The 26,703-nt window shown below is 35.1% G+C and overlaps 1 protein-coding gene across 2 annotated transcripts in view; it reads right to left on the bottom strand.

Moving 5' to 3' along the window:
- The window catches only part of LOC138177447 (gamma-2-syntrophin-like), a 404,566-nt gene that overhangs the window by 27,022 nt on the left and 350,841 nt on the right, over positions 1-26,703 (bottom strand). For both annotated transcript variants that reach the window (XM_069108636.1, XM_069108637.1), the window contains exon 8: positions 11,411-11,502. In XM_069108636.1, the coding sequence (XP_068964737.1) occupies positions 11,411-11,502 (92 nt within the window). The remainder of the gene's footprint in view (positions 1-11,410; positions 11,503-26,703) is intronic.

Below are 26,703 nucleotides of genomic sequence, written 5' to 3'. Positions count from 1 at the left end.
TTTTGTCCAAATTACTCACATTGCATTTGTCTCTTTGTTTTAAAAATTCAAAAGAGGCACATTTGTTGACCCAACTATTGTCCTTACTCTGAAGTCCCTACATGAAAACATAAGCTTGATGAAATATATATATATATATATATATTAAAATCTTGGTCAGCAATATCCCTGACAAATATCTATTTTTATTCCATCTGTATATTTTTACAAACTTTTCATTCAGCACAGAAGAAGACTGTCTTTTTTCCTCGCCTGACCTTCTTGATTTATATTTATTCCCATGTGCCAGTTCTGAAAGTCCAGCCCTGCTCTCATCCTTTTGGTTAAAAGTCTCTTTGTTTATATACAATAGAAAGGTTAAGTGCAAAACTCCTGGTTTGAGTCTTACCGTATTTCATTGTATAATCGTCACCACCACATAATCATTGCACACCGTTTTTTTTTTTTTAGTCCAAAAATTGGTTCATAACCTTCAGTGTGTAATTGTCATATGGTATAATTCTGCTCATCATGCCACTTAAAAGATAAACAGAGCAGCAATGTAGTCACCAGTGGCATATGGATAGGCATTTATCTCTTGTGAATTGTGAACGGAGAGCTTAGGATTCTCAGTGCATGCACTGAGTCAGTATATTTCCAAAAGCCAACTTACATAGTACATGAGTACTAAAGGTATTGTTACTCAACATAATGAATAGCCATAAGTGCAAGGGGAGCAGGAGGGCAGGTGAAGTTTCCATGAGTAAGTCAAGTGATATGGTAAGATTTGTATCTTCGTGCTCCAGCTAAACTGTACAATTCATCTGCCAGTGATACTGCTAATAATAAATTATTTTAAAGTAATGCTGGCACAATTTTTTTTAAAAGCTTCGTGTAAGGGTCACACTCCACTTTTTTTGTAAAAAAAAAATTGGTGTGATGATTATGTGGTGAAATAGGGTATTTTTTCTTTCTATTAGTTGCATAGGTGAACTTAGAATCACGGATGGGATGTTATTGATTATCTTTTGCTAATGCCTCATTTTCTAGATGAGATACTAGGAAGTGTGAATACATGCCTAAGGTTGCACAGTTTAGGCATTAGAACTTAGTTATTCTGGTTCCCAAGTCAGTGGGGCTTTTTTCTACTATATGTGTACTTTTCTTTATGAACCAGAAACCAAGGAGAAACAAAGATGACCATGACAATACTGGACATAATCTAGTATTTCAATATATTCAGGTTTTTCAACTGTTTAGTCCATGTTGACATTTATGGAGGGGAGATAAAGCAGATGCAGTTAGGGAGAGGGGACTTGTTACTGTGTTACTGTGAAGTCGGTACTCCTTTATGTCTCAGCACCATTGACACTACTGATCTCCTCTGTGCTCTTTCTTTTTTGGTTTTGTCAAACTGTGTTCTCTTGGTTTTCCTTCTGACTGCTCAGCTTGCTTTGCTGGATCATCATTGATAGTATGCCCATTACCTTTGGGTGTACCCCAAGGTTCTACCCTGAATATTTTTCTCTTGTTCTTCTTCCCTGAATATTTTTCTCTTTCTTCTTCTCTTGTTCTCACCATCTCATAATGACTTCATCAGTAGATATAGATTTAATTATCATACCTATTGTGATGACTTCCATCTATATGTACCCCACCCCAGTCTCTTTCCTAAGCTCTAGTTCCATATTACTAGACACCTACTTGACAATTTAAGCTAGATGTTCTAAAAGTACCTCAGATTTAAAATTTGTGAAACGGAATTCATTATCTTTCACCCATAACCCACCCTTCTTTTAAACTTCCCTATTTTTTTCGACAGCACTAACATTATTCCAGTTATCTGGGTTCTCAATCCTTATTTTTGTCCTCCTCTCTTCACTCTTTCTCACCCTAGTATTCGATCATTTGGTAAATACCATTGTTTCTAAATCCACAATTTCTCTTTCCTTGGTCTTATTCTCTACATTTGTAGAACTCCCCCCACCTTATTGGAAAAGAAGGAATAAACATTTATATAGTGCCTATGATGTTCTGAACTCTGTGCCAAGTACTTTTACAAGTGTTAATTCATTTGATCTCACAATAATCCTGAGAAGCAGGTGCTATTATTATTCTCATTTTACAGATGAAAAAACTGAGGCAGCTAGAGATTAAGTGACTTGCCCAGACTCACATAGCTAATTAGTGTGCTAAGCTATGAACTCAGATATTACTGAATGAAGACTCAATGGACCCTAGACTACTTCAATAGCCTCTTAATTGGGTTCCATCCCCCAAATCTGTCTACCTTTCAGTTCATTCTCCACAAACTGTCAAAGGGATTCCCTAAAGTATGGCTGTAATTATACTAATGGTAAAAAATTCTATTATATCCCCATTAATGTTAGGATTAAATATAAATTTCTTGGTTTGACATTTAAACATCTTTACAACATGCACTCATATTGCTTTTGTAGGCTAATTACATGTTGCTTCCCATAATACAAAGTACACTATGGTCCAGACAACCTAGACTTCTTACTGTTCCTCTGCCTCTTTGCTGTTTGTACTGCCTGTCCCACATACTTGGGACAAACTCATTCCTGTTTTCCATCTCTTAAAATGACCAGTTTCCTTCAAAGTTCAGCTAAAGCAGTATCTTTTTTTAAATAGCACTTTGAATTAATTTATATTGTTTTTTCTCAATTACATGTAAATAAAAAATTAACATTTATTTAAAAAAAAAAACTGAGCTCCAAATTCTTTCCCTTGAGAACGCAAGAAGTTAGATGTAGATTTTATATATGCAGTCATGCAAAATATTTCCATATTAGCCATGTTGTAATAGAAAATGCAGACACAAGAACACCTAAGAATAATAAGGACATGTTTTTAAAAGAAAAATATGCTTCAGTCTTCATTCAGACTCCATCCACTCTTCTCTGGAGATAGATGACATTTTTCATCATAAGTCCTTTGTAATTGTCTTGGATCATTGTGTTGCTGAGAAAAGCTAAATCATTCACAGTTGCTCATTGTACAATATTGCTGTTACTGTGTACAGTGTTGTCCTGATTCTACTTATTTCACTTTGATCAGTACATATAAGTATTCCCAGGTTTTTCTGAAAGTATCCTAATGCAGTATCTTCCATGTGAAGCCTTTCCTGATTCTCACCACTCAATTAGTATTACCTTGTTGCCATGTAAATGACCTTGTTTATGTTTTGCATATACAAATATATGTACAAGCTTTCTTCTGCAGCCAGACTATAACTTACAGGATAAGGGTATTTTGCATTCATCCCCATCTCTCATGAATGAGAGACAGAAAGTAGACCAGTAGCCTCACAATGTTCCAAGCTTCTGACAAGACTGTTCTGGTGCTCCCTCTATTATTTTGTTTTTCTTTAAAAGAGAGTGAATGTTCATAATTAGTGATGCCAATATTGATGTTGTAATTCCAATTAGGGTAGTCAGTACACATTGATTAGGGACCTACTAAGTGCCAGTGAGGGGTTAAGCACTCGGAATAAAATGAAAAACAAAAGATAAGACATCCCCTGCTCTCATGGAACTCAGAGTCTAAGGGGAAGAGAACAGGAAAACAAATACATACAAAGAAGCCATATGCATGATAAATGGAAATAATCAACAATGAGAAGGCGCCAGTATTAAGATGAATTGGAAGAGGCTGTCTATAAAAGGTGTGGTATTAGCTGGAATTTAATGAAAGCCAGGAAATTCAGGAGACAGAGGTTTGGGGTGAGAATATTCTATACATGTGGGGGTATCCAGTAAAAATGCCAGGAGGTGGGGTATGGAGTGTCTAGTTTCAGGAACGGAAAAAACAAAGTGTCGCTGGATCACAGAATGCATGGTGAGGCATAGTGTAGAAGAAAACTAGAAATGTAAAGATCTTTATGAAGTATTTTATTGCCAGAGGATTTTATATTTGATCATGATAGGGACAGGGTACCATTGGAATTCTTGAGTGGGAATGTGAGAGTGTTATGGTTAAACCTGTGTTACTGAGTGGAGGACTGACTAGAATGAAGAGAGAATTGTGCCTTGAGAAACAAACCAGCAGATTACTGAAATATGCAAAAGGTGAGGAGAGCCTGAATGAGGGTGGTTGGCAGTGTGAGAAGAGAGAATAGGGTATATGCAAGAGATGACATAAAGGTAAAAGTGACAGGCCTGAGAAACAGATAGATATGGGGGTTGAGATAATGAAGAGTCAAAGATGACACCTAGGTTGTGAGCCTGAGAACCTGGGAGGCTGAAAGTGCCCTTGACAATGATAGGAATGATGGACTAGGGAAGGAACTTAGGCGTTAGTTTATGTTTTCAGATAATCTTGTGTAATTACATGTATTTGTCATTGTTTCAAACTTCATCTTAAAGCACATTTATACATTTTTCAAATCATTATCATTTCATTTTGCCTTAAAAACATCATATTCATTATCCCTTCACAGCCTAAGAATATACCCTAGAGCAGCATTTTAGCTTAGAATTTTTTAAAGTTGTTCATTTGTCTGCCATTTTCAGACCCTTCTTCTGCTACTAGTATAGCAATTGCTCTTTCTTCTATAATTATTCCATCTATCTATTTCACTCAGTTCAAATCCTTGTTACTATTATCTACCAGTTACTAAATTTACACTCTCATGGTTTTCCTCTTATTTCTCAGACAACTCTATCTTTATTGCTCCTCATCTTCTTTTACTCCTTAAAGATGGATATTCTCCAAGATTCCATATTAAGCCTTCTTTTTTTTCCTTTCACATTCTTATACTTCTAAGACTTCAATTATAAATTCACAGTGGATGGCTTGAAAATACAGATCTCTACCCACACTTCTTTCCCTAACTCCAAACTTGTATTTTCAAATGCCTTCTCTGACATTTCCCAACCCTCACTATGATGACAAATGCATGACCCTCACCCTCTTTCCTGGGCTCCATACTCTTCTGTGGGGGGCTCTCTCTCTTAAGGAGCTGCTATCTCCATAAATGACCTACCCCCCCCCTTTAAGCTGGGGTCTTCCTCAAGTTCCCTTAAAGGGTGAAGGAGCCTGCTTGATGTGTTGTGTTATCCACACTAAATGTCTTTACTTGATTTGGAGACAGCCTGAGTGAATTCTTTCAAGAGATACACCATGCACATTTTGGGGTGACGCTGAACCTCAACAACTCTAAACTTCTTCACATATCCAAAACTGAACATACATCTTTCCCTGTAAACTTTCTGTTTCTGTTATTATTATTTGCTAGCCTTTATAGGACACTACATTAGCTCATTTAATTCTCACAACCCTTTGAAATAGTGACTATAGGTAATGACATCTGAATTTTTAGATAAGGAAACTGACCTTGATAGAGGTGAAATTATTTTCCCATGGTCACAAAACTACTTCATAAAATGCAGAGACAGGATTGTCAGATTCCTCCTGGCTGTATGCCCAATATTCTTTCACCCAACAATGATACTGTTGATAAGATAATAAAATCATCCTCCTGGTGTCTTAGGTTCATGTGCTTTGAGTCATCTTTTTGAATTTTCCCTCTTTACTACTCTGCTCATCAGTAAGTTGTCCAGTCTGAAAATATCTACTTTTGTCATTTCTTCCACATTAGTCCCTATCTTCCTATTCCTATAGCAGATACAGTTCAGTCCTTAATTCTGTTGTCATACTTACACTATTAGCATATTCTCCTAACTGGTCTTCCTATCATCCATGTATATGTATATGTATATATATATGTGTATGTTTATATGTATGTAGATGTGTGTATGTATATATGTATGTGTGTCCATGTGTATGTATATGCCTTTTTCTGTCATTCAATGTTCTTGACAATTTGAATCAAACCTGCCTGTCTAGCTTTATTTCATATATACATACAACACTTCATATATTCTAGATCCTAGCAAAATAATTTATTTACTTTTGTCTTATTATTCCTTTCATTTGTACCTTTGTCCACAGAACACTCTACATCTGGAATGAAACCTCACCAAGGTTTCATTTCTCACCAGCCTTCAATCTTCTTGACCATTCAATTATGCTCTAGAAAATTCTTCATCCTGGAAAATTACTTTAGCCCCAGTGTCCTGGAACTCATGCCCTGGAAGTAGCCCATAGGTCCTCTGTCTGACTGGAGGGTAAAGACTTCCTCCCAGAACTTATATTTAAGAAGGGTATCCAGACCAATTATGCCTTCATTTACCAAAAGGCTGCATTGCTCGGGAGCACTGAGCCCAGAGCCAGGAAGACCTGAGTTCAAATTCAGCATCAGACACTAGCTATGTGATCCTGGATAAGAACTTAACCTCAGTTTGCCTCAATTTCCTCAGCTGTTGTGAGGATCAAATGAGATAATATTTGTAAGGCACTTAGCACAATACCTGGCACATAGTAGGTGCTTATATAAATGCTAGCAATCATCATCATCATCATTAATATTGTGGTTAATATTGCATCTTCCCTATTAGAATAAACTTTCTTTGAGGGCAAGAATTTTCTTTTTGTGTGTGTGTGTGTTTGTGTTACCAATTCATCAGCTGAGCACAGTGTCTGGTATATAGCAAGCACTTAATAAATACTCACAGACTGACCAATGACCATCTATTGCAGTTCCTCTCTTCCTTCAAGTCTTTATTCAGTTGCCATGATTTCTTCAGGTGAAATTGACCCTTACCTTCTCAGCCCTCTAGAAGCACTTTGTCTGGACCTCTCCTTTCTACTTAACTCATTCTCTCCTTTGCAATGTATTATTTGTATTTGCTCCTCCCTGTCATTACAGTGAGAACTCCTTCAGAATAGGGTTTGATATAGATATAAGCATATATACATAAAGATATGTCTATGAATATATTTAAATATCAAATAAGGTAACATGTAAATGCTTTGCAAAACTTAGCTATATAAATGCTATGTGTATATGTATACATATATTTTATAACTATGCCTATACATGGCATTTATATAGCTACATATATGTATATTTTTAAATAATGTATATAGACATATGTATGCATAGAATTTACACAGCTCTCTAAGGCTTGCAAGGCATTGGTATATAGTAACTGATTTATTTACACACATACATACACACACATATATATATTTACACACACATATAATATGTATGTGTATATGTGTGTCTATGTACGTATATGTATGAATATTTTTGTATTCTTAGCACCAAGTCCAGTTCTTTGCAAATAGTAGGTGATAAATAAATGTTAGTTCAGGTTAATGGAATAGAATAAAAACCATTGTGTAGAAAGGCACATGGGATATTCAAGCAATTCCAGGAAGGACAAATGCACAATTATAATTATTATTTTTTACTCCCTAGCCATTAAAATTATGATGGCTAGTAAGATGTATTGTAATTATTATGAAATTAAGTATAGAGATCTTCATTGTTATTCTTTTATGAATCAGCTTTCTAATGTGCATATATTCAGCAGAAAAAAGGTGATACTTTTAATAAAATCCCTGGGTGGTTAGGGACTTTAGAGATCAAATATGGTTACCCTTTTCTGTAAATTTCTGTATAACTTATCAAAAGCAAATGCACAAACATTTTTCAGCAGCACTTTGTCACATCTGCTTAAAATAAATTCCTATCACTCCATCTACTCTGAACTCACTCATCTGTGAGCTGAGCTCTCAACAACAATCACAGGGGAGAAAATATACCAACTCTGCCCATGGAGGTTTCATGATTCCAAGATTCTACAGTTACCATCTAATCATGTATATTGGACATAACTGGAGACCACTATAAGACAAAGGTGAAGAGGTCTAATGTATCCTAAAAACACAAAATGCCTTTTTTTGAAAGCAAGTCTATGGTTTCAAATAGTGGTAAAAAAATCTTTTGAAAGCAGAGGTTCCAAATGGAGCTGATTCTCAAAGGTCACAAAATGCAAGAAAACTGAAATTTTGATTTCTAAGCAGCCATGAAAATGACACAATCATCCCCTGGCTTAACTCCTGTGAGATTGAAATTGCTGCTGCACTTTTGGCAATTTTGAGTGTTTTTATGACTGGACAGTTTAACAAAGGGGAGACAGCTGCATAGTGGGAATGTGATTCATTCTCCAATCCAGAGATTGTGCTAATTCTTTAAGTTTATCCATTTGGTCAAATAATAGGACTCATCAAGTCCTATTATTTTTTGGGGAGTGGGGGGAAGGAGTGAATTAAAATGCTTTAGACCTTCTTTAGAGAAAAAAATGATGACCCATGACATATCCCCCATTTACCTCTCAAAAAATAAAGTTGTATAATTTGGATATCTATGGTGGTAAATGACAGGTGGTGGTGGGAGACTAAGGATGCAAATATTTAAAAAAGAAATAAAGCATGAGTATTGAGGTTTTGTCTTATATCTCCTTGAGTATACATATTTGACCTACTTCTTTTCTCTCTGAAATTCACACCTCATGTAGTGAATACCTTGAATCAATGAGTTAAGCCAAGTGGATTTAGTGACAACATTAATACTATCTAAGTGCTGTCCTTTGAAAGAATCATTAGAGATACAAAACAAACTTGCTTATGGTCAATTTTATGAAGGGCACTGTTATAGGGGTCCTAGTGAACAGAGAGAGTTTAGATTAATTAATTCTTTCATCATGAAACCAACAATCTAGAAGGAATCTCTGGAAGAATGGCCTGAGGAGAGGCATCAAGGCAGCTGTTTACCTCTTTATTACTTTTCATATCATCTTGGAGAAGGTGAAAAGAATTTTAGGGATTAACTACTCCAACCCTCTAATTTTAGAGTCCTGATGGAAGCTCATAATTTTTCTGGTTGTCACAGAGCTAGAGAGCAGCAGTTACACTTCTGAATTTTCCCCTTTATTTACCTTTTTCCCCTAAAGTAATAGCAGTATGGTGAAGTGGTTGTGTGGGATAGACATGGTGGCAAACTAGAGTCTGAAAGCTAGCCAGTTCTGGTGGTTGAATTTAATATACTAATTGGTGATATAATAGTCACTTATTTGACTAATGATATTAGATGTTACTTTTAAATTTCAAGTTTATGTGCCTCTTATAATAGGCCTTTGGTATAGCAATAAGAGCAATGGATTTGAAGTCAAAGAATGAAGTTCAAATGTCAGTTTTGTTGCTTTTTACCATGGTGATCATGAATAAGCTATTTAGCCTGTGACTCAGTTTCCTCATATATGGGATAAATTAGTTATATTAAATACTCTCTAATTTCCCTCTAAAAGCTGAAGCCTAAGATAATAATAATATTGGTCAGATAATAACTTGTTTAAAATATTACTATTGTTGATGCTGCTACAGCAGAGTGGATAGTGTTCTGGGCCTATAGTCAGGAAGACTCATATTTCTGAGTTCAAATCTGGCCTGAGACACTTACTAAATGTATGATCCTAGGCAAGTTCCTTTACCTTGTTTGCCTCTGTTTTCTTATCTATAAAATGAGCTGGAGAAGAAAATGGCAAACCACTCCAGTATCTTGCCAAGAAAACCCCAAGGGGGTAGGAAAAGTCTGACAAGACTGAAAAAAAAAAACTGAACAACAACTACTATTACCACCACCAATATTGCTAATTTTGATAATAATATTAGCTAATATTTATATAGCATAGACTATAAGTTTATGACAATCACAAACAATATTCAAAGTAAATACTTTCATGATGCTTATTACTCATTTTCTTTTTATCATTAACTAGTTCTTTGTTTTTGGATTAGTCACCCTCTTAAGAACTCAAGTTCCTCTTCTGTAAAATAAAGGGACTGGGCTAAATCACCACTAAGGTCTCTCATAGCTCTATGCTTTTATGTTCAGGAAACGCACAATATTTTAGCAAAAAAAAAAAATAAGATCATGGTCTTTTTTTTCTTTAGGGCCTTATATGAAGATTAAGTAGATGGTTGTCTGTATATTTTTTTTTTCTGGGGAGGGAATCATGATCCAAAATATTTTTCATGCTTTTGAGATGCATGAACTCACAATTAACATCATAGGGGCAGTTGACTTTTAATATAATTAATATAATTCCCTCTAGGAATTATACTTAGGTTAGGTACTAGAAAGGGTGAAAAGCCCTGAAAAGTAATAAGGACGGATATCAATACAAAGTTTACCTACTCCACAATTTTATTTTGCTTCTATCTATCTTGGGGGAAAATGAAAATTACACTAGTTATCTCACATTCATACTTCCAAAGGAATTTTAAAATCATTCACCAAAAGCCTCTAGAGATATCTTTGACCAGTGATTCTTGCTGAACTTAGGTAGAATCAGATAAGGCCATTTAACATATTTTGGATAAAATTTGAGTAGCTTTGACTCTATGACTTCTGAGCTTAGTGCAGTATCATTGATTTATCAACTCAGCTCCAAAGAGCAGTGGTATGGTATATTAATAAACATAAAAATATATACCAACAGGATTGCTTTTTAAATCAATATTGTATCAAGTTTTCTATGTTAAGAATAATTTAGCCCAATATACTATATAGGTCAGGGAACTAGATCAGTCCCCAGAAAACTACAGCTCATGGACCAGACTAAGCTTGTTTCTTCTTTCTGTACTTGTACATGGCAAAACAAAACAAAACAAAATAAAACAAAACAATTGATTACTCAGATTTGATCCATAGGCTCTAGTTTGTTCTGTGGACTGGATGTTGGAATTTTGCTTCAAAAACATAGGTATTCTCATCTATTTTTTTTGGTGCTTTTACTGTTAAAAATATTGTTTCCATGTTTTCCCACTTCTCTATATTTGCTCAAGTTGTTCCCTACAACTAGAATGCCATTCTTCCCTTAAATCCCTTCTCCCCACAATCTGCCTATTGAAATTCTACTTATTCATCAATATTCAGTTCAAAGAATGATAGATTTAGAACTTCAAGGTAATTTAAAGGTCATCTAGTTCAGAGGTGTCAAATAAATAGAATGCTAAAGCTCCTAAGTGCATCCTGAGCCAGATTAAAATGAAATTGGAAAATATTTACCAAAATAAATAAAAATGCAATAATAATACATTTTTAAAACTAAGTCAATCTGTGACCTCTGGGAGTCCTTAGGTATGGATTAGTGACCCTAATTTCTTTTTGAGTTTGATACCCCTGATCTAGTTCATTTTCTTCTTTTTACAGATGCAGAAACTGAAATTTCCATGGAAGTCTTACTTCCCTGACCTCTCAGCTAGAAGTGAACTTTCCTTTCCAGTCTCAAATTTGTTTCTGTTATGCACTTAACACATGTTATATTTTAAAACTATAGTCATTTGCTTCTCTGTTCTATATCCCTTTGTATTCTGCAACCTCTTTCATCTTTGTATCTCTCCAGAAGAAAACATAATATTCTGATATATTAGACACTTAATGTTTTGTTGAATGGACTAGTTAAATAAAGCTCATAACAATGAGTGTGCTTACTGTGTTGGTGGAGTTTCCATTTAAATGTAAACCACTATCAAAGAGAGGTGAAGAGGCCCCACTGCTGTGATCACTGGATGGTCCTGGGGACCCTGAAAACCAGAGGAGAGAAAATTATTGCTAACCTATAGTTTGGAAAAACAGAGTAATATTGAAATATGGGCAAAACATAATATCAATTCTCTAAATAAAACTATTATTCCATAACAAAAGACAAATTTATATCATCTTTTTATTATTCTAATTATCTTCTTTGGGGATTATTTGGGCACCATGAATCATAAAATAAAAAAGTTAAAAAAGAATTTATTAATCAAGTAGTCCAATTGCCTTACATTAAAGATGAAGAAATTGAAGTTGCTCATGGTCACATAACTTGTAACGAAAGAGATGCACTTCAAGCTAGGTCTTCTTATTCAAAATCTGGGGTTCATTCCACCACTGTGTTACACATCTCTGATATTCTCCAAGTCTAGGCACTACAACTGCACTCCCTGGGACATTGGTGGATGAATAAATGGTCAAATGAAAAAATGATGGAATGAATAAATGAATATTAAGCACTGTAGAATTAAGGCATTTCTTGCTCTCAAAAAGCAACATCTCAACTAAAGGTTTAAGCATCAAGTCAGAAAAAAAGGCTTATTGGTCCATAGGGTATAGCAGGAAACACATAATAATGAGTTCTCTTTAATGCAATTTCTGATTGTAAACATTGCACTGTGCCACAGACTGAGTCTTAAGTAGATATGGTTACTGTTCATAAGCACTTATTTAGTCATATCTCCAAAAGGGTTGATTCACTGGGTGATGGCTTTGGGCACTTGGCTAGGAGCAGGACCAATGACCCAGAGGGTGGGACAGACTGCCATTTTTGGAGAAATAGAGTCAATGATCTGAACATCACTGTTTCAAAATAACTCTTGGACTCAGGGTACTGGCCAGCCTCTGATATCCCATCAGTGTCTGATGGGAGATGATGAATGAATCAGTGGAAGTAGATTAACTTGCCTAACACATGATGACAGTGAAAGAGGAGAATGTAAAAGGTGACTTGAAGCTTAACACACAAAAAAGAAAAAAAAACCCTAAGATTTTGGCAATTACTTCCATCGCTTCTTGGAAAAAATAGAGGGAAAAGAAATGTAAGCAGTTTCAGATTTTATATTCTTGGGCTCAAGGATCACAGGAGACAGTAAGAGCAGTCATGAAATTAAAAGATGCTTGCTCCTTGGAAGGAAAGCTTATGGGAAATATGGACAGCATACTAAAAAGCAGAGACATCATCTTGCCAAAGGTTCATATAGTCAAAGCCTCCCCCCACCCCAGTAGTAACGTATAGCCATAAGAGTTAGACTAAAAGGAAAACTAAGTGCCACAAAATCAAAACTTTTAATTGTGTTGCTGGAGAAGACTTTTGAGAATCACTTGGACATCAAGGAGATCAAATCAATTGATACTTAAAGAAATTAATTCAGATGATTCACTGGAAGGTCAGATAATGAAATTGATGCTTAAATTATTTGGTTATATAACAAGAAGACTGGATTAATTGGAAAAGACCCTGATGTTGGGAAAAAAATTGAGCACAAGAAAAAGGGGAGAGCAGAGGAAGAGATGGATAGATAGTGTCATGGCACGGAGGTAACAAACATAGGCTTGTACAGATTTTGAGACATAGCAGAGGATACAAGAGCCTGGCATTCTATAATGGGGTCACAAAGAATCAAACACAATTCAATAACTGAACAAAAACAAAATGTTCATGTCTCTCCATTGTGCAAGGCTGCTTGTTTGTTCCTGGTGGGGACAGATGGTCCCCTTCTCTATACAGAGTGCTCTCATGTTAGTAGTTGTGGAGGTTAGACTAGAAGTAGAACTGGAAGGATAGTAATCTAGGGAGGGCAGCACTGATTTCTTAGGGTTTGAACTTAAAAATGAGGAAATGTTTCCACTGGGGTATCAGAGTTTGTGGAAGTTAATTGTTAGTCAATTATGTGTTGGAATAGGTATCTTTTAGACTTTTTTCTAACTCTGAAAATCTGTGATTCTCTGAATACTACCAGAGGAAATACTATTGAAAAGAACTTGAGAGCCTGAAAGGAAGAATGAAATGCTGAGGACTGATCAAGTGGATTGAAATGTCATTGATCAGCCTTGGCTCTCGGACTTCACTGGTAAAAGATAAATGAGAGCATTTGAAAGGACTGACCCCTCCCATCTCTATCCACTCAACTCATATTTAAGAAAAAATAATTAAAATAGGCAGCCACTATTTGGTGTCTCCATTCAGTATCCCTTTTCTATATCCATCAAAGACATGTTTTAAAACTCATCTCCTCCAAAAATTCTTATTTGACAAATCCAATGTTACATTTTGGAACATTAGTCACAAGAGTCCTTCATGTACTGGGCTGCGTGTGCACGACTCTTTTCCACATCAGATTTTGCTTCATCTCTTTCCCTAACTTAGGTAATATGCCTTTTAGGCCTTTTATATTCCTCCACTCCCTACTCCAGTCACATCCAAGGTCAAGTGCAAGTCTGTGCCCACAGAAAACGTTCAATAAAGGCAGCTAAGTGAAGGAATAAATTGATGAGTAGGCATGCTATTGTCAAATTTGACCAGTCATGTGCATGCTCTTATGTTCAGTTCATCTTTCTCTGAACTTGTAGATGAGGGTAATGGTCATTTATTTCAGCATCTTCACAAATAATAAATGAATTCAGAGGTTTGAAATGGTATAAATTAACTTCTTTGTAGAGTTTAAAATTTGGAACTCATAAAGACTGCATTATTAAACAATAATGAAAAGAATGCTGGGTTTTTTGAGTCCACCTTAGGTGAACCCCTTCACTTCTATGGATTATAGTTTTCTCCTTTATGAAACATGAGGATTGGGTGAAATGACTATTAAGGTGTCTTACATCTCTCAGTGTGTGATCCTATGAATATGATCAGATCAAAGATATTAAGTGCCTAAGGTATTTCCTTACCATGATAGGATTATTTTTGTGACATGGAATAGATTGCTTTCATTAATATCAGGATTAACTTTTGAAAAATATAGAACATATTACCTCAGTAAATATCAAAGCTTATAGGAAACTCCTAACTGAGAATCAAAGTCTGCACTGAAAATACATTGACACAAACTCAACTTCTCGTCAGTTCTCTTTTAATTTTGTTGTTGTTCAATAGTTTCAGTTGTGTCCACATCTTTCATGTTTCCTTGGAAAAGATACTGGAGTGGTTTGCCACTTCCTTCTTTAGCTCATTTTATAGTGAAGAAACTGAAGAAAACAGACTTAAGTGACTTGTCCAGGATCACAAAACTAGTAAGTTTCAAAGACTGGATTTGAACTCACATCTTCCTGATTCCAGGCCTGGTACTCTATCCACTGTGCCACCTACCTGCCCATTCTATTTTGATATCAGACTTTAAAACCATGAATCAGGGCATTTTCTTCAGTCAGGTAGATGTATCACTATAGTTTCTTAAATTTCCCCTGAATACCCTACTTTAATTTTATTCCTGGTGAGATTTCTACAACTAGATTTCCAAGTTAGTTCTGATACACACACATACACACAAATTCTTTGGGGTTAGTCAGGCAAAACCAATTTATTTTAAGCTGTCCAGAAGATAATCAATTTCCACTTGCCTGAATTACTAATACTGATCCTGGAGGTATGACTAGACAGTTTGAGTGTGCAAGGTAGACCTGACCCACCATGTTGACAAGGCTATACCTATACACTGACAGGGAATTTTGGCTCTTGTTTTATCATCTGTCTGTAAAATGAGGGGGTTGGACTAAATCTTCCCTAGGATTCCTTTCAGTTCTAAATCCTCCAATGTTCCATCTCCACTAACAGTCATTTCTGTTGCTTAGTTACCATTCTTCCACTAAGGCAGGCTGCCCTAGTTCTAGATAACTAGTTATCTTGAGAATGCTTTCACTTTCCATAACAGGGAAGGGTTAAGGCCAGGGTAGAAGCAGCTTCACCTAACTAAACCATAAGTTATATCATCAGACTTTTTATCACTGGGTTCTGAGCTAGCTGTACTTTAATTCTGAGGATTTATGTAACATAGGATAACAAAAATAACATATTTATATAGAGCTTTGAGTTTTTTGAAGCACGTTATAACTGTTAGGCATATGATATAATTAACACCATTTTACAGTTGAGTATAATAAAGCTTTTAGAGATTAATTGTGTCAGATGTGGGATTTGAATCAGGGTCCTTTCATATCATCTGTATTGTTCTTGAATTTAATAAGACAGCTGTCAGGCGGCCAGGTAGCACAGCAAGTAAGAGCACCGGCTTCAGTGTTGAGAAGACCTGGAGATGGAATCCCGGGCTTGGACACTTAGCACCCACCCAGAAACACCTGGCCGTGTAACCTTGAGCAAGTTACTTAACCCCGATTGCTTAAAAAAAAAAAAGAAAGACAGCTGTCCCTCATACCAGATATCCCAAATGAGGGAACTGATCTAGATAAACTCCAAGGAAAGCCCTTTCCTACTCTAAATGAGGTTTTTTTCCATGACTTGCTTTCATTTTTCTCTCTCATTTTCATTCAGTTCTTTCTCTCATTTACTACTACATCAAGAAGACAGCAGCTCACTGGGACCAGTATAACACTGAGAGCATTGTGCTTAGATGTATATACACATCCTCTTGGATGTATATCTTCTATCACTTTGATGGACATGGAAGAACCAAATAAGTAAGTTGGCAATTATGAGATTGGTAAGGATCATAAAATTCAGGGCCAAGGAGTAATTCTGAATATACAAAATTAACCTTGTGGACTGCTTATATGCATTGCTTAATGATGACAGATGAGAAAATATGACCTTCATGTGATAGATGTTCATTTTTTTTCACATTCTCATCTACTTGTATAATAGACCTTGGCAATGTGGAAACACTAAAGTAAAAGAGTAGAAAACTTCCAATCACACCAGGAATAAAAACAAAGAAGTTACTAGTTCCCCAGCTCTCAACTTGACCAGTAAACCAAAGAATTTTAAAGGGATCCTAAGGACATAAAAATAAAATAAAAAATATATCAAAAAATTTCATGGTACATGTAAGATATTAGCACTAAAACTTCAGAAGATATTGTGTTCTAAGAACAGAACAGAATCACAGTATTGGTTCTGATTAATGCCATAGTTATTTAAATTCCTAAGCATCAGCTATTCCCTCCTTTTTACATTGCTCTTCAGATTTCAACTTTTAATTATGCTTCTAGAAATGGCATTCGCTCTAGTGGTACAATGAGCTTCGATTTCTTCTAATACTCCTTATTATGATGATTGCTTGCCTTGGCCCACTTCCCGATCATCAAAGCTAGAGAAAAAGATCCTCAAAGGCCATGCAATCCTATCCAGACCCAAGAACAAACTTCTTTATGCAAGGTCACCTCATGGAGTTAGTTAAGGCACACCTTCCCATCCATAAATCCTACTCCCCTCCATCCCGCCATAAGTCTCGTGGCTTAATTTCCCTCATAGAAATAGCTTGAGAAACCCCCAAGAATATAATTTTCCCTACAAAAATAATCCTATGACTTCTTTTCTATCCTCCCCCCCCAATTATATTTGCATATAGTAAATGCTTGCTGTCTGACTGATTTAACAGAATATTTTAAAATTCATACATACACAAACGTGCTTGATAATATCTTAGGAAGAAAACAGAGCATAGTAGGAAGAACATGGGAATAAGAAGTCAAAGAAGTCCTTCATGTGATGCTGACAACCTGTGTGACCTTGGGAATATTGATTGTTAATTAATCAGTTGATAACTATCCCTCCTGGAACTCACTTTTCTTATATGTAAAAAATCAGATTATATGGCCTTTGAGATTCTTTTTAACTCCTCATCCACGATCCTATGACATTAGATTTATTCCCCTACACTTTTGTTCTTTGTGTTTCAAATTTTCTCCTCCTCCCTCCCCTCCAGTCCCCCCCACCCCCTGCCCCGCATGGTGACATACAGTCAAGTATAGGATCTGAAAATAGTTTCACATTAGACATTAGTCAGATTATAAAGAAGGATTGTATCAGATCAAATGAACAATTGGAAAGAGGAAACAAAACCAAACAAGAAAAAGAAAGAGAGCAGGTAATTTGCTTCAATCTGCATTCAAAACTCTGTTCTTTCTTTTTCTTTCTCTTAATGTAGACATCTGTCTCCATCATGAGTCTTTTGGAGTTGACTTATATCCCTGCATTTCTGAGAAGAGTTTGGTCTATCAAAGTTGGTCATCACACATATGTTGTATCTGTAACTGTGTACAAAATTTTCCTGGTTCTGCTGTTCTCAGCATCAGTTCCTAGAAGCCTCTCCAGGTAAATATGAAGTCTATCTGCTCTTCGTTTCTTATGGCACAATAGTATCCCATTATATTCATATACCATAACTTGTTTAGCCATTCCCCAACTGATGGGCATATCCTTAATTTCCAATTCTTTGCCACCACAGAAAGAGATGCTATAAATATTTTTGTACACATGGGTCTTCCTCCCGCTTCTATGATCTCTTTGGGATAAAACCCTAGAAGTGGTATTACTGAGTCAAAGGATAAGAAATTGCTTATAGCCCTTTGGGCATAGTTCCAGATTGCTCTCCAGAATGGTTGGATCAGTTCACAATTCCACCAGCAATGTATTAGTGTTCCAATTTTTCCACATCCTCTCCATGATTTATCATTTTTATCATTTTTCTGTTTTGTCATCTTAGCCAATCTGACTGGTGAGATGTGGTACCTCAGAGATGTTTTGATTTGCATTTTTCTAATCAATAGTGATTTAGAGCATTTTTCATATGCTTATAGATATTTTTAATTTTTTCCTCTGATAACTGCCTGTTCATATCCTTTCATCATTTATCAATTGGGAAATGACTTGTATTCTTATAGATTTGTCTCAATTCTCTGTATATTTTAGAAATGAGGCCTTTATCAGAGATGTTTGTTGTAAAAATTCTTTCCCAAATTCCCACTTCCTTCTTAATCTTTTTTTTACATTGGCTTTGTTTGTAGAGAAGATTTTCAGTTTCATATAATCACAATTATCTACTTTGCATTTTATACTGTTCTCTAATTCTTGTTTGGTCATGAAGTCTTCCACTCTCCATAAATCTGACAGGTAAACCATTCCTTGCTTTCCTAGATTGCCTACAGTATCATTCTTTATACCTAGATCATACACTCATATAGACTTAATTTTGGTATACAGTGTTAGGTAATGGTCTATGACCAATTTCTGCCATACTATATTCCAGTTTTCCCAGTAGTTTTTGTCAAATTGTGAGTTCTTATCCCCAAAACTGGGGATTTTGGGTTTATCAAAGAGTAGATTATTACAGTTATTGACTGCTGAGTATTGTGTACCCAATCTATTCCACTGAACCACTGTTCTATTCCTCAGCCAGTACCAAGTAGTTTTGATAACTGCTGCTTGATAATATAGATTAAAATCTGGTATAGCTAGGCCACCTTCCCTAGCATTTCTTTTCATTAATTCCCTTGATATCCTGGACTGTTTGTTCTTCCAAATTAATTTTGGTACTATTTTTTCTAGCTCAATAAAGTAGTTTTTTTCTGTAAATTGATTGGTATGGCATTAAACATATAATTTACTTTAGGTAAAATTCTCATTTTTATTACATTAGCTCGACCCAGCCAAGAGCAATTGATATTTTTCCAATTAGTTAGATCTGACTTTATATGTGTGAAAAGTGTTTTGTAGTTGTGATCATATAGGTCCTGGGTGTGTTTTGGCAGGTAGATTCACAAATATTTTGTAATTTCTACAGTAACTTTAAATGGGATTTTTATTTCTATCACTTGCTGCTGAATTTCATTAGAGATATACAGGAATAGGGGCGGCTAGGTGGTGCACTGAGCAAAGCACGGGCCCGGAGTCAGGAGGACCCATGTTTGGTTCTGGCCTCAGACACTTAACACCCACACACATCCACACACAAAAACTAGCCATGGGACCTTGGGCAAGTTACTTAACCCCAACTGCCATCCAAAAGGCAAAAAAAAAGAAAGAAAAAAAGGAAAAGAAAAAAATATACAAGAATGCCAAGGATTTATGTGGGTTCATTTTATATCCTGCAACTTTGCCAGATTTATTTATTGTCTCAAGTAGTTTTTTACTTGATTCTCTAGGATTCTCTAAGTATATCCTCATATCATCTTCAAAGAGTGATAGCTTGGTCTCTTCTTTGCCTAATTTCATTCCTTTGATTTCTTTTTCTTCTCTAATTGCTACTCCTAACATTTCTAGTACTAGAATGAAAAAGAGGTGTGATAGTGGACACCCTTGTTTCACCCTTGATCTTATTGGAAATTCTTCTAGCTTATCCCCATTACATAAAATACTTGCTGATGGCTTTAAATAGATGATACTTACTTTTTTTAAGGAAGGCTCCATTTATTCCTATATTCTCTAGTGTTTTAAATAGGAATGGATGTTGTACTTTGTCAAAAGACTTTTCTGCATCTATTGAGAAAATCAGGTGGTTTCTGCTAGTTTTATTGTTGATATTATCAATTATACTGATGGTTTTCCTAATATTAAACCATCCTTGCATTCCTGGAATAATAAATCCTACCTGATCAAAATGTATTATTCTTGTGATAAGTTGTTGTAGTTTTTTTGCTAATATTTTATTTAAATTTTTTGCGTCTATATTCATGAGGGAAATTGGTCTATAGTTTTCTTTTTCCATTTTATCTCTTCCTGATTTTGGTATTAGTACCATGTTTGTGTCATAAAAAGAATTTGGTAGGACTCCTTCTTCACTAATTTTCCCAAATATTTGCAGAGCATTGGAATCAATTGTTCTTTAAGTGTTTGATAGATCTGCCTGACACTGGAGATTTTTTCCTAGGGAGTTGACTGATGGCTTGTTCAATTTCTTTTTCTGAAATGGGGTTATTTAAGTAATTTATTTTCTCTTCAGTTAATCTGGGCAGATTATATTTTTATAAATATTAATCAATTTCACTAAGATTATCAAATTTATGTGAATATAATTTGACAAAATAATTCCTAATATTTTAATTTCCTCTTCTTTGGAGGTAGATTCACCCTTTTCATTTTTAATACTCATAATTTGGTTTTCTTCTTTTTCTTTATCATATTGGCTAAGGGTCTATCAATTTTATTGTTTTTTTTTCATAAAAGCAGCTCTTAGTTTTATTTATTAATTCAATAATTTTCTTAATTTTAATTTTATTAATCTCTCCTTTGGTTTTCAATATTTCTAATTTAGTATTTAATTGCAGATTTTCAATTTGTTGTCTTTCTAGCTTTTTAACTGCATGCTCAATTCATTGACCTCCCTTTTCCCTAATTTATTCATGTATTCATTCAGGGATATAAAACTTCCCACAAGAACTGCCTTTGCTGCATCCCACAAATTTTGGTATGTTGTCTCATTATTGTAATTCTCTTGAATGAAGTTACTAATTGTTTCTATAATTTCTTGTTTGACCCACTCATTCTTTAGGATTTAATTGCTTAGTTTCCATTTAGTTTTTAGTCTATCCTTCCATGGCCCTTTATTGCATATGATTTTTATTGCATCATGATCTGAGACTGATGCATTTAATATTTCTGCCTTTCTGCACTGAATTGTGAGGTTTTTATGTCCTAGTACACGTTCAATTTCTGTGTACATGCCATTTACTGCTGAAAAGAAAGTATATTCCTTTTTAGCTCCATTCAGTTTTCTCCAGACATGCATCATACCTACCCTTTCTAAAATTCTACTCACTTCCTTAACTTCTTTCTTGTTTGTTTTGAGATTGGATTTATCAAGCTCAGAGAAGGGAAGATTAAGGTCCCCCACTAGTATAATTTTGCTATTTTTTCTTCCTCTAATTCCTTTACCTACTCTAAGAATTTGGATGCTATACCACTTGGTGTGTATATGTTAAATAATGATATTGCTTCATTCTCAATGGTGCCCTTTAGCAGGATATAGTTTCCTTCCTTATCTCTTTTAATTACAGAAATTTTTTGCTTTTGTTTTATCTGAGATAAGGATTGTTACCCCTGCTTTTTTTTTTACTTTAGCTAAGGCATGATATATTTTACTCCAGCCTTTACCCTATGTGTGTCCCTCTATTTCATATGTGTTTCTTGTAAACAGCATATTGTAGGATTATGGTTTTTAATTCATTCTGCTATTCTCCATTTTATGGGAGAGTTCATCCCATTCACATTCACAGTTATGATTACTATTTGTCTCTTTCCCTTCATCCTATTTCCTCCCTTATTTATGCTTTTATTTTTCTACCCTTCTCCATTCCCCTCCTTAGGAGTTTTCCTTTAGACCACCACTTCCCTCAGTATTCCCTTTTTATCAGCCCCCCTCCCTTTTCCTACCCTTCTCCCTTACTTCTTCTCTCCCTTCTAGTTCCCCCCACCCCCATTTCATAGCCCATCTCCCCTCCTACTGCCTGTAGGATATGATAGATTTTTATACTTAATGTAGTATGTTATTTCTTCTTCGAGCCATGATTGACAGGAACAGATCTCATGCAAAGGTCCTCTCCCTCCTCTCTTTCCATCTGTTATGATACATTTTGTGTCTCTTTTGATAGAGTCCTATGATTAACTGGCTGTGTTATTCCCTCCTTGCACCAGAACCAATGAGGGAAAAGCTCATATAATGCTCATCTCTCACTACTATATTGTTTTATGCCTCTTTGTTTGGCATAATTTACCCTTTTCCACTTCATTCTTTCCTCTTCTTCCATTGTAGTCCCTTTGTAGCCCTAAATAAGGTTTTTTTTTAAAATCATCATTTAGTGTAATTTAGACCCATACCCTCTACTTGTCTATAAACAGTTTGCTCTTATTAAATAATTGTGTGTTGGTGTGTGTGTATAAGTGTGTGTGTGTGTGTTTTCCTTGTTTTACTTTCTGTGTCTCTCTTGTGTCTCATAATTGGAGGCTGAATTTTCCATTGAGCTCTGGCTTTTTCATCAGGAAGTTCTGGAAATCCATTATATCAATGAATGACCATATCCTTGCCTGGAAGAATATGTTCAGTTTTGCTGGGTAGGTGATCCTTGGTTGTAACCCAAGCTCTTTGGCCTTGCAAAAAATTATATTCCGATTCCTCTGATCTTTCAGTGTAGAGGCTGCCAGGTCCTGTGCGATCCTCACTGTGGTTCCATGATATCTGAATTGTGTTTTTTTTTCTGGCCACTTGTAGTATTTTCTCCTTTACCTGGTAGTTCTGGAGTTTGGCCACAACGTTTCCTGAACTTTTCAATTTGGTATCTCTTTCAGGAGATGTCCAGTGGATTCTCTTGATTTCTATTTTACCCTCTGGTTCTAGTATCTCAGGGTAATTTTACTTGATTAGCTATTGGAAGATATTGTCCAGGCTCATTTTTTAATCATGATTTTCAGGTAGGCCTATGATTCTCAGATTATCTCTTCTGGATCTGTCTTCCAGGTTAGTTATTTTTCCATTGAGATATTTTATCTTTTTCTAATTTTTCATTCTTGATGTTTTATTTGACTAATTCTTGGTTCCTCATAGAGTTATTTGCTTCAATTTGGTTGATTTTAGTTTTTAGTGAATTATTTTCCTTGGTTAGTTTTTGGAGCTCTTTTTCCATATCACACATTTTTCTTTTTAAGGAGCTGTTTATTGTAATGTTTTTCTAATTTTGAAATTTTAATTTTAAAAGACATTCATTTTATCTTCTATCTCTCTAATTTGGTTTTCAAAGTTTCTTTTGAGCTCATCTAAGAATGCTTTCTGTGCTTGAGACCAGTTCCCTTTTGAGGCTTCAGCTGCGGGTGTGGAGTCCACACTGTCTCCCTCTGAATTTGGTTCCTCCTACTCATGATAGTAGGACTCCAGCGTCTTTGTCTTTGTAGTCTGCTTTTTTACCCATTTTGAGGCAGGATCCTAGCCACACCCTTCCTCTAGGGTTCCCAAGTCTTTACCGCTTAAGGTTTTGTCCTGGGGCAATAATCACTATGTTTTCAGGGTTGGGGGTGGGATTAGAGCATTTGGGATTCACTCTGCCATCCTGGTCCCTGGAAATCCAGATAAGGGCTTTTGAAATTTCTGGGCTGTGGACTGGTAGTGCCAGGAGTAGTTTCTGCCCTGGGGCCCTGCATTTGACTCTTGCTCTGCTCTGTACAGTCCAGGCCTTGCGGTGATAGGCCTGGCAGTGGCCCTTGTGGTTGGTGGGTCAACTTGCTGCCAAGTTGATCAGGCTTTGTCCAGGCCTCTGTCTGCTTCCCCTACACTTTCAATCTAGAATACCAATGTATCTAGTAATATTCCAGAGAAATTATTTCTAAAAATATACTAACTTACTAACTTACATTATTTACTGCTTAAAAGTATTTATGAACTTAAAACATAGTTTAACATTTATAATTACCAAAGTCTTTTAATTTTTTCCCTTAATCATTTCAAATCCTTAACAAATAATTTTTGCTCTCTCAGTCTTTCAAGAGTTCCACTAAAGCTAGACAAAAGACAACTGGTTTTCTAGACAAACTTGTGTTCAATTTTCTTTCAATCAAGGAAAGCTTCATAAGCTTAAAGAATATATCAATATTACATTTAAGAGGTCACAGATATCTCAAATGTCTTTATCTTTAAAAATCTGTATTGGATTTTATCTTTTTCAAATACTATTCTACTGATGAGTAACATGATTTTCAATCAAACAAAAAGCATTTGTTAAGCACTTGAAGTGTTCCAGGCAATGTGTTAAATTCTAAGGACACAGACAAAAGTAAAACAGCCCCTGAGCTCAAGAAGCTTAATTTCTAATTGGAGAGTCAGCAAATAAAAATAAAAATACACATTCAAGTTAAATATAGAGTAAATGAAATGCAGCATTATTATAAGGCTAAAGGAAATAAAAATTACGAGAAATCAATTACCTTATTCCCCCAACTCCTAGTATCTTCCCTTTCAAACCACCTTGTATTTAATTGCTTTATATCTATTCATATTTAACCTTATGTTATTTTCTAGTTCAGTTGTTTCATGCACACCTGACTCTTTGTAACTCCATTTGGGGTTTTCTTGACAAAGATATTGCAGTGGTTTGCCATTTCTTTTTCTGGCTCATCTTACAGATGAGGAAGCTGAAGCAAACAGGGTTAAGTGATTTGCCCAGGATTACAATTCTATTAAGTATCTGAGGTCAGATTTAAAGTCAGATCTTCCTGACTCCATACCTGGTGCTATCCACTGCTCCACCTAGCTGACAACTTTATACTATATCTGGATATATAGATATGTATATGTATTTATGGTCACACAATATCTTTCCTCATTAAAATGCAAGTTCATTTTAAATGGGGACAGTTTCATTCTATATACTTTTGTCTTCAGTTCCAGCACAATACCTAGCACATAATTAAAGCTTAAATAATTTTTGATTAATTTGAATGACTCTAGAGGGCAAGGAATTAGTAGCTGGGAGGGACTGGGATGGATTCAGCTATCATTATTTGGTTTTTCTTTAGGTTGACATTCCCCTTTCATTCAAATTAAAAAACTATCAACTCAAACATTAATAATTTAAATTTTATTATTCAATTTTAACTGTTCATTGGGGAAATGATAATAAAACATTTCCCATTTATACAGTTCCTCTTTGTAAAACATTTAATACACATCGTATCATCTGATGCTCACTACTACCTTTTGATGATATATATATATATATGTATATATATATTATTGCCCCATTTTTAGATGTCTCAAAATTAAAGTTCAGAAGGGCTAACTCACTAACATCATCACATAGCTAGTAACTATAAGATATAATTTTGAAACTCAAGATGCTCCCAACTCGAATTCTTTACATCTCATTACATTGCTTCAAGAGGTTTAAGAAACCTTGGACATTATCTACTCCAGCCTTCCTTCTCCCCCTCCCCCTGCCCCACCTTTTTAAAAACAACCTTCCCTTTTTATATTTGAAGAAATCAGAGCCATATTAAGGAAAATGACTTTCCCAAAGTCACTGGTACCAGGATTCAAACCAAGGGTTTTTGTTGTTTTTAGTCATTTCAGTTGTGTCTCATTCTTTTTGACCCCATTTGGGCTTTGTCATTTCCTTCTTTAGCTCAGTTTACAAATGAGGAAACTGAGATGAGTTGTCCTTATTACAGGGCCAGCATTCTATTCACCATGCTACCTACCTGCCCTAAACCTAGGTGTTCTGACTCCAAAATGATCACTCTTTCTAACAAACCACAGTATCTGTGTTAAAGGATATAGTCATATACTTCTATACAAACTATGAGCCATAATTCCTACCTCCTTTTCTTACTTCTGGGAAATCCTGTATCTCTCTTATAAGATACTTAAATGCTTTCTTCCCTTCTGTTTTTACCACTGTCTTTTTTGAGCACTATTTACATATAGATATTTTATTGATTTAAACATTTTATAATTTAATTTTTTATTTTATATAAACTACAGTGTTGCATGCATTTAAATTATTACTATTAACTTAATTGTATTAATTTAAACAAAGTAGATGAAAATATACTTAATTTGCCTATGTCTAGGTTAATGTCATTTCACCTCTTTATGACATTTTTTTCCCTCATCCATACTATTCTATACATTCTTTCTTTTCATTCTAAAGTAAACATCAGGATAATTTGGTTGCTCCCTACTTTCATTAATTAAGGAATTTTCTTATACTAATGAATTTCATCTACTTTTAAAAACTTTAGAACATGAATCTTCTCTTATTTGACTTTGTTTTCAAATATACATATCATTTAATTTACTCAGTCAACTACTTCTGTTGTTCTGCCTAGGTAAGTAATGGCCTTTTTGAAAAAAAAAATATATAATTTGCTGAATTATATTAATTTTAAAGTGTTGTATTAATGGCATATTTCAGAGAAAAGAAAACTATTAAATTGGTCTGATGTTAAAAAAAACTGAGGTATAAGCAATTTTATGCTTACATCATAAATTTTAATTTTTCTAGGACAAGGGATTAGTGGCTATTTTATTCACCAGACCTCTAGCCCTTAGTTGGGAGCTTTCAGGACTTGCTATGGCTCAAAATATCATCAGCTCTGACCACATCTACCAAGTTTAGTCTTTCTATTCATCTCTCAGATGAAGCTTAGGTGATAGGCATACAATTTTCACTATTGATTGTATTAGAGGCCCTTTCAACATTGTACATGTTGCCAGAGTTTGTCTTCAGAGCTGTAAGACCAAATGTAG

This window comes from Petaurus breviceps, unplaced genomic scaffold, assembly GCF_028583685.1.
Source record: "Petaurus breviceps papuanus isolate PSGF00001 unplaced genomic scaffold, PetGlider_PUasm1.0 90416, whole genome shotgun sequence".
Taxonomy (NCBI): Eukaryota; Metazoa; Chordata; class Mammalia; order Diprotodontia; family Petauridae; genus Petaurus; species Petaurus breviceps.
The sequence above is the reverse complement of the archived record's forward strand: the minus strand, read 5'-3'. Positions and strand labels throughout refer to the sequence as shown.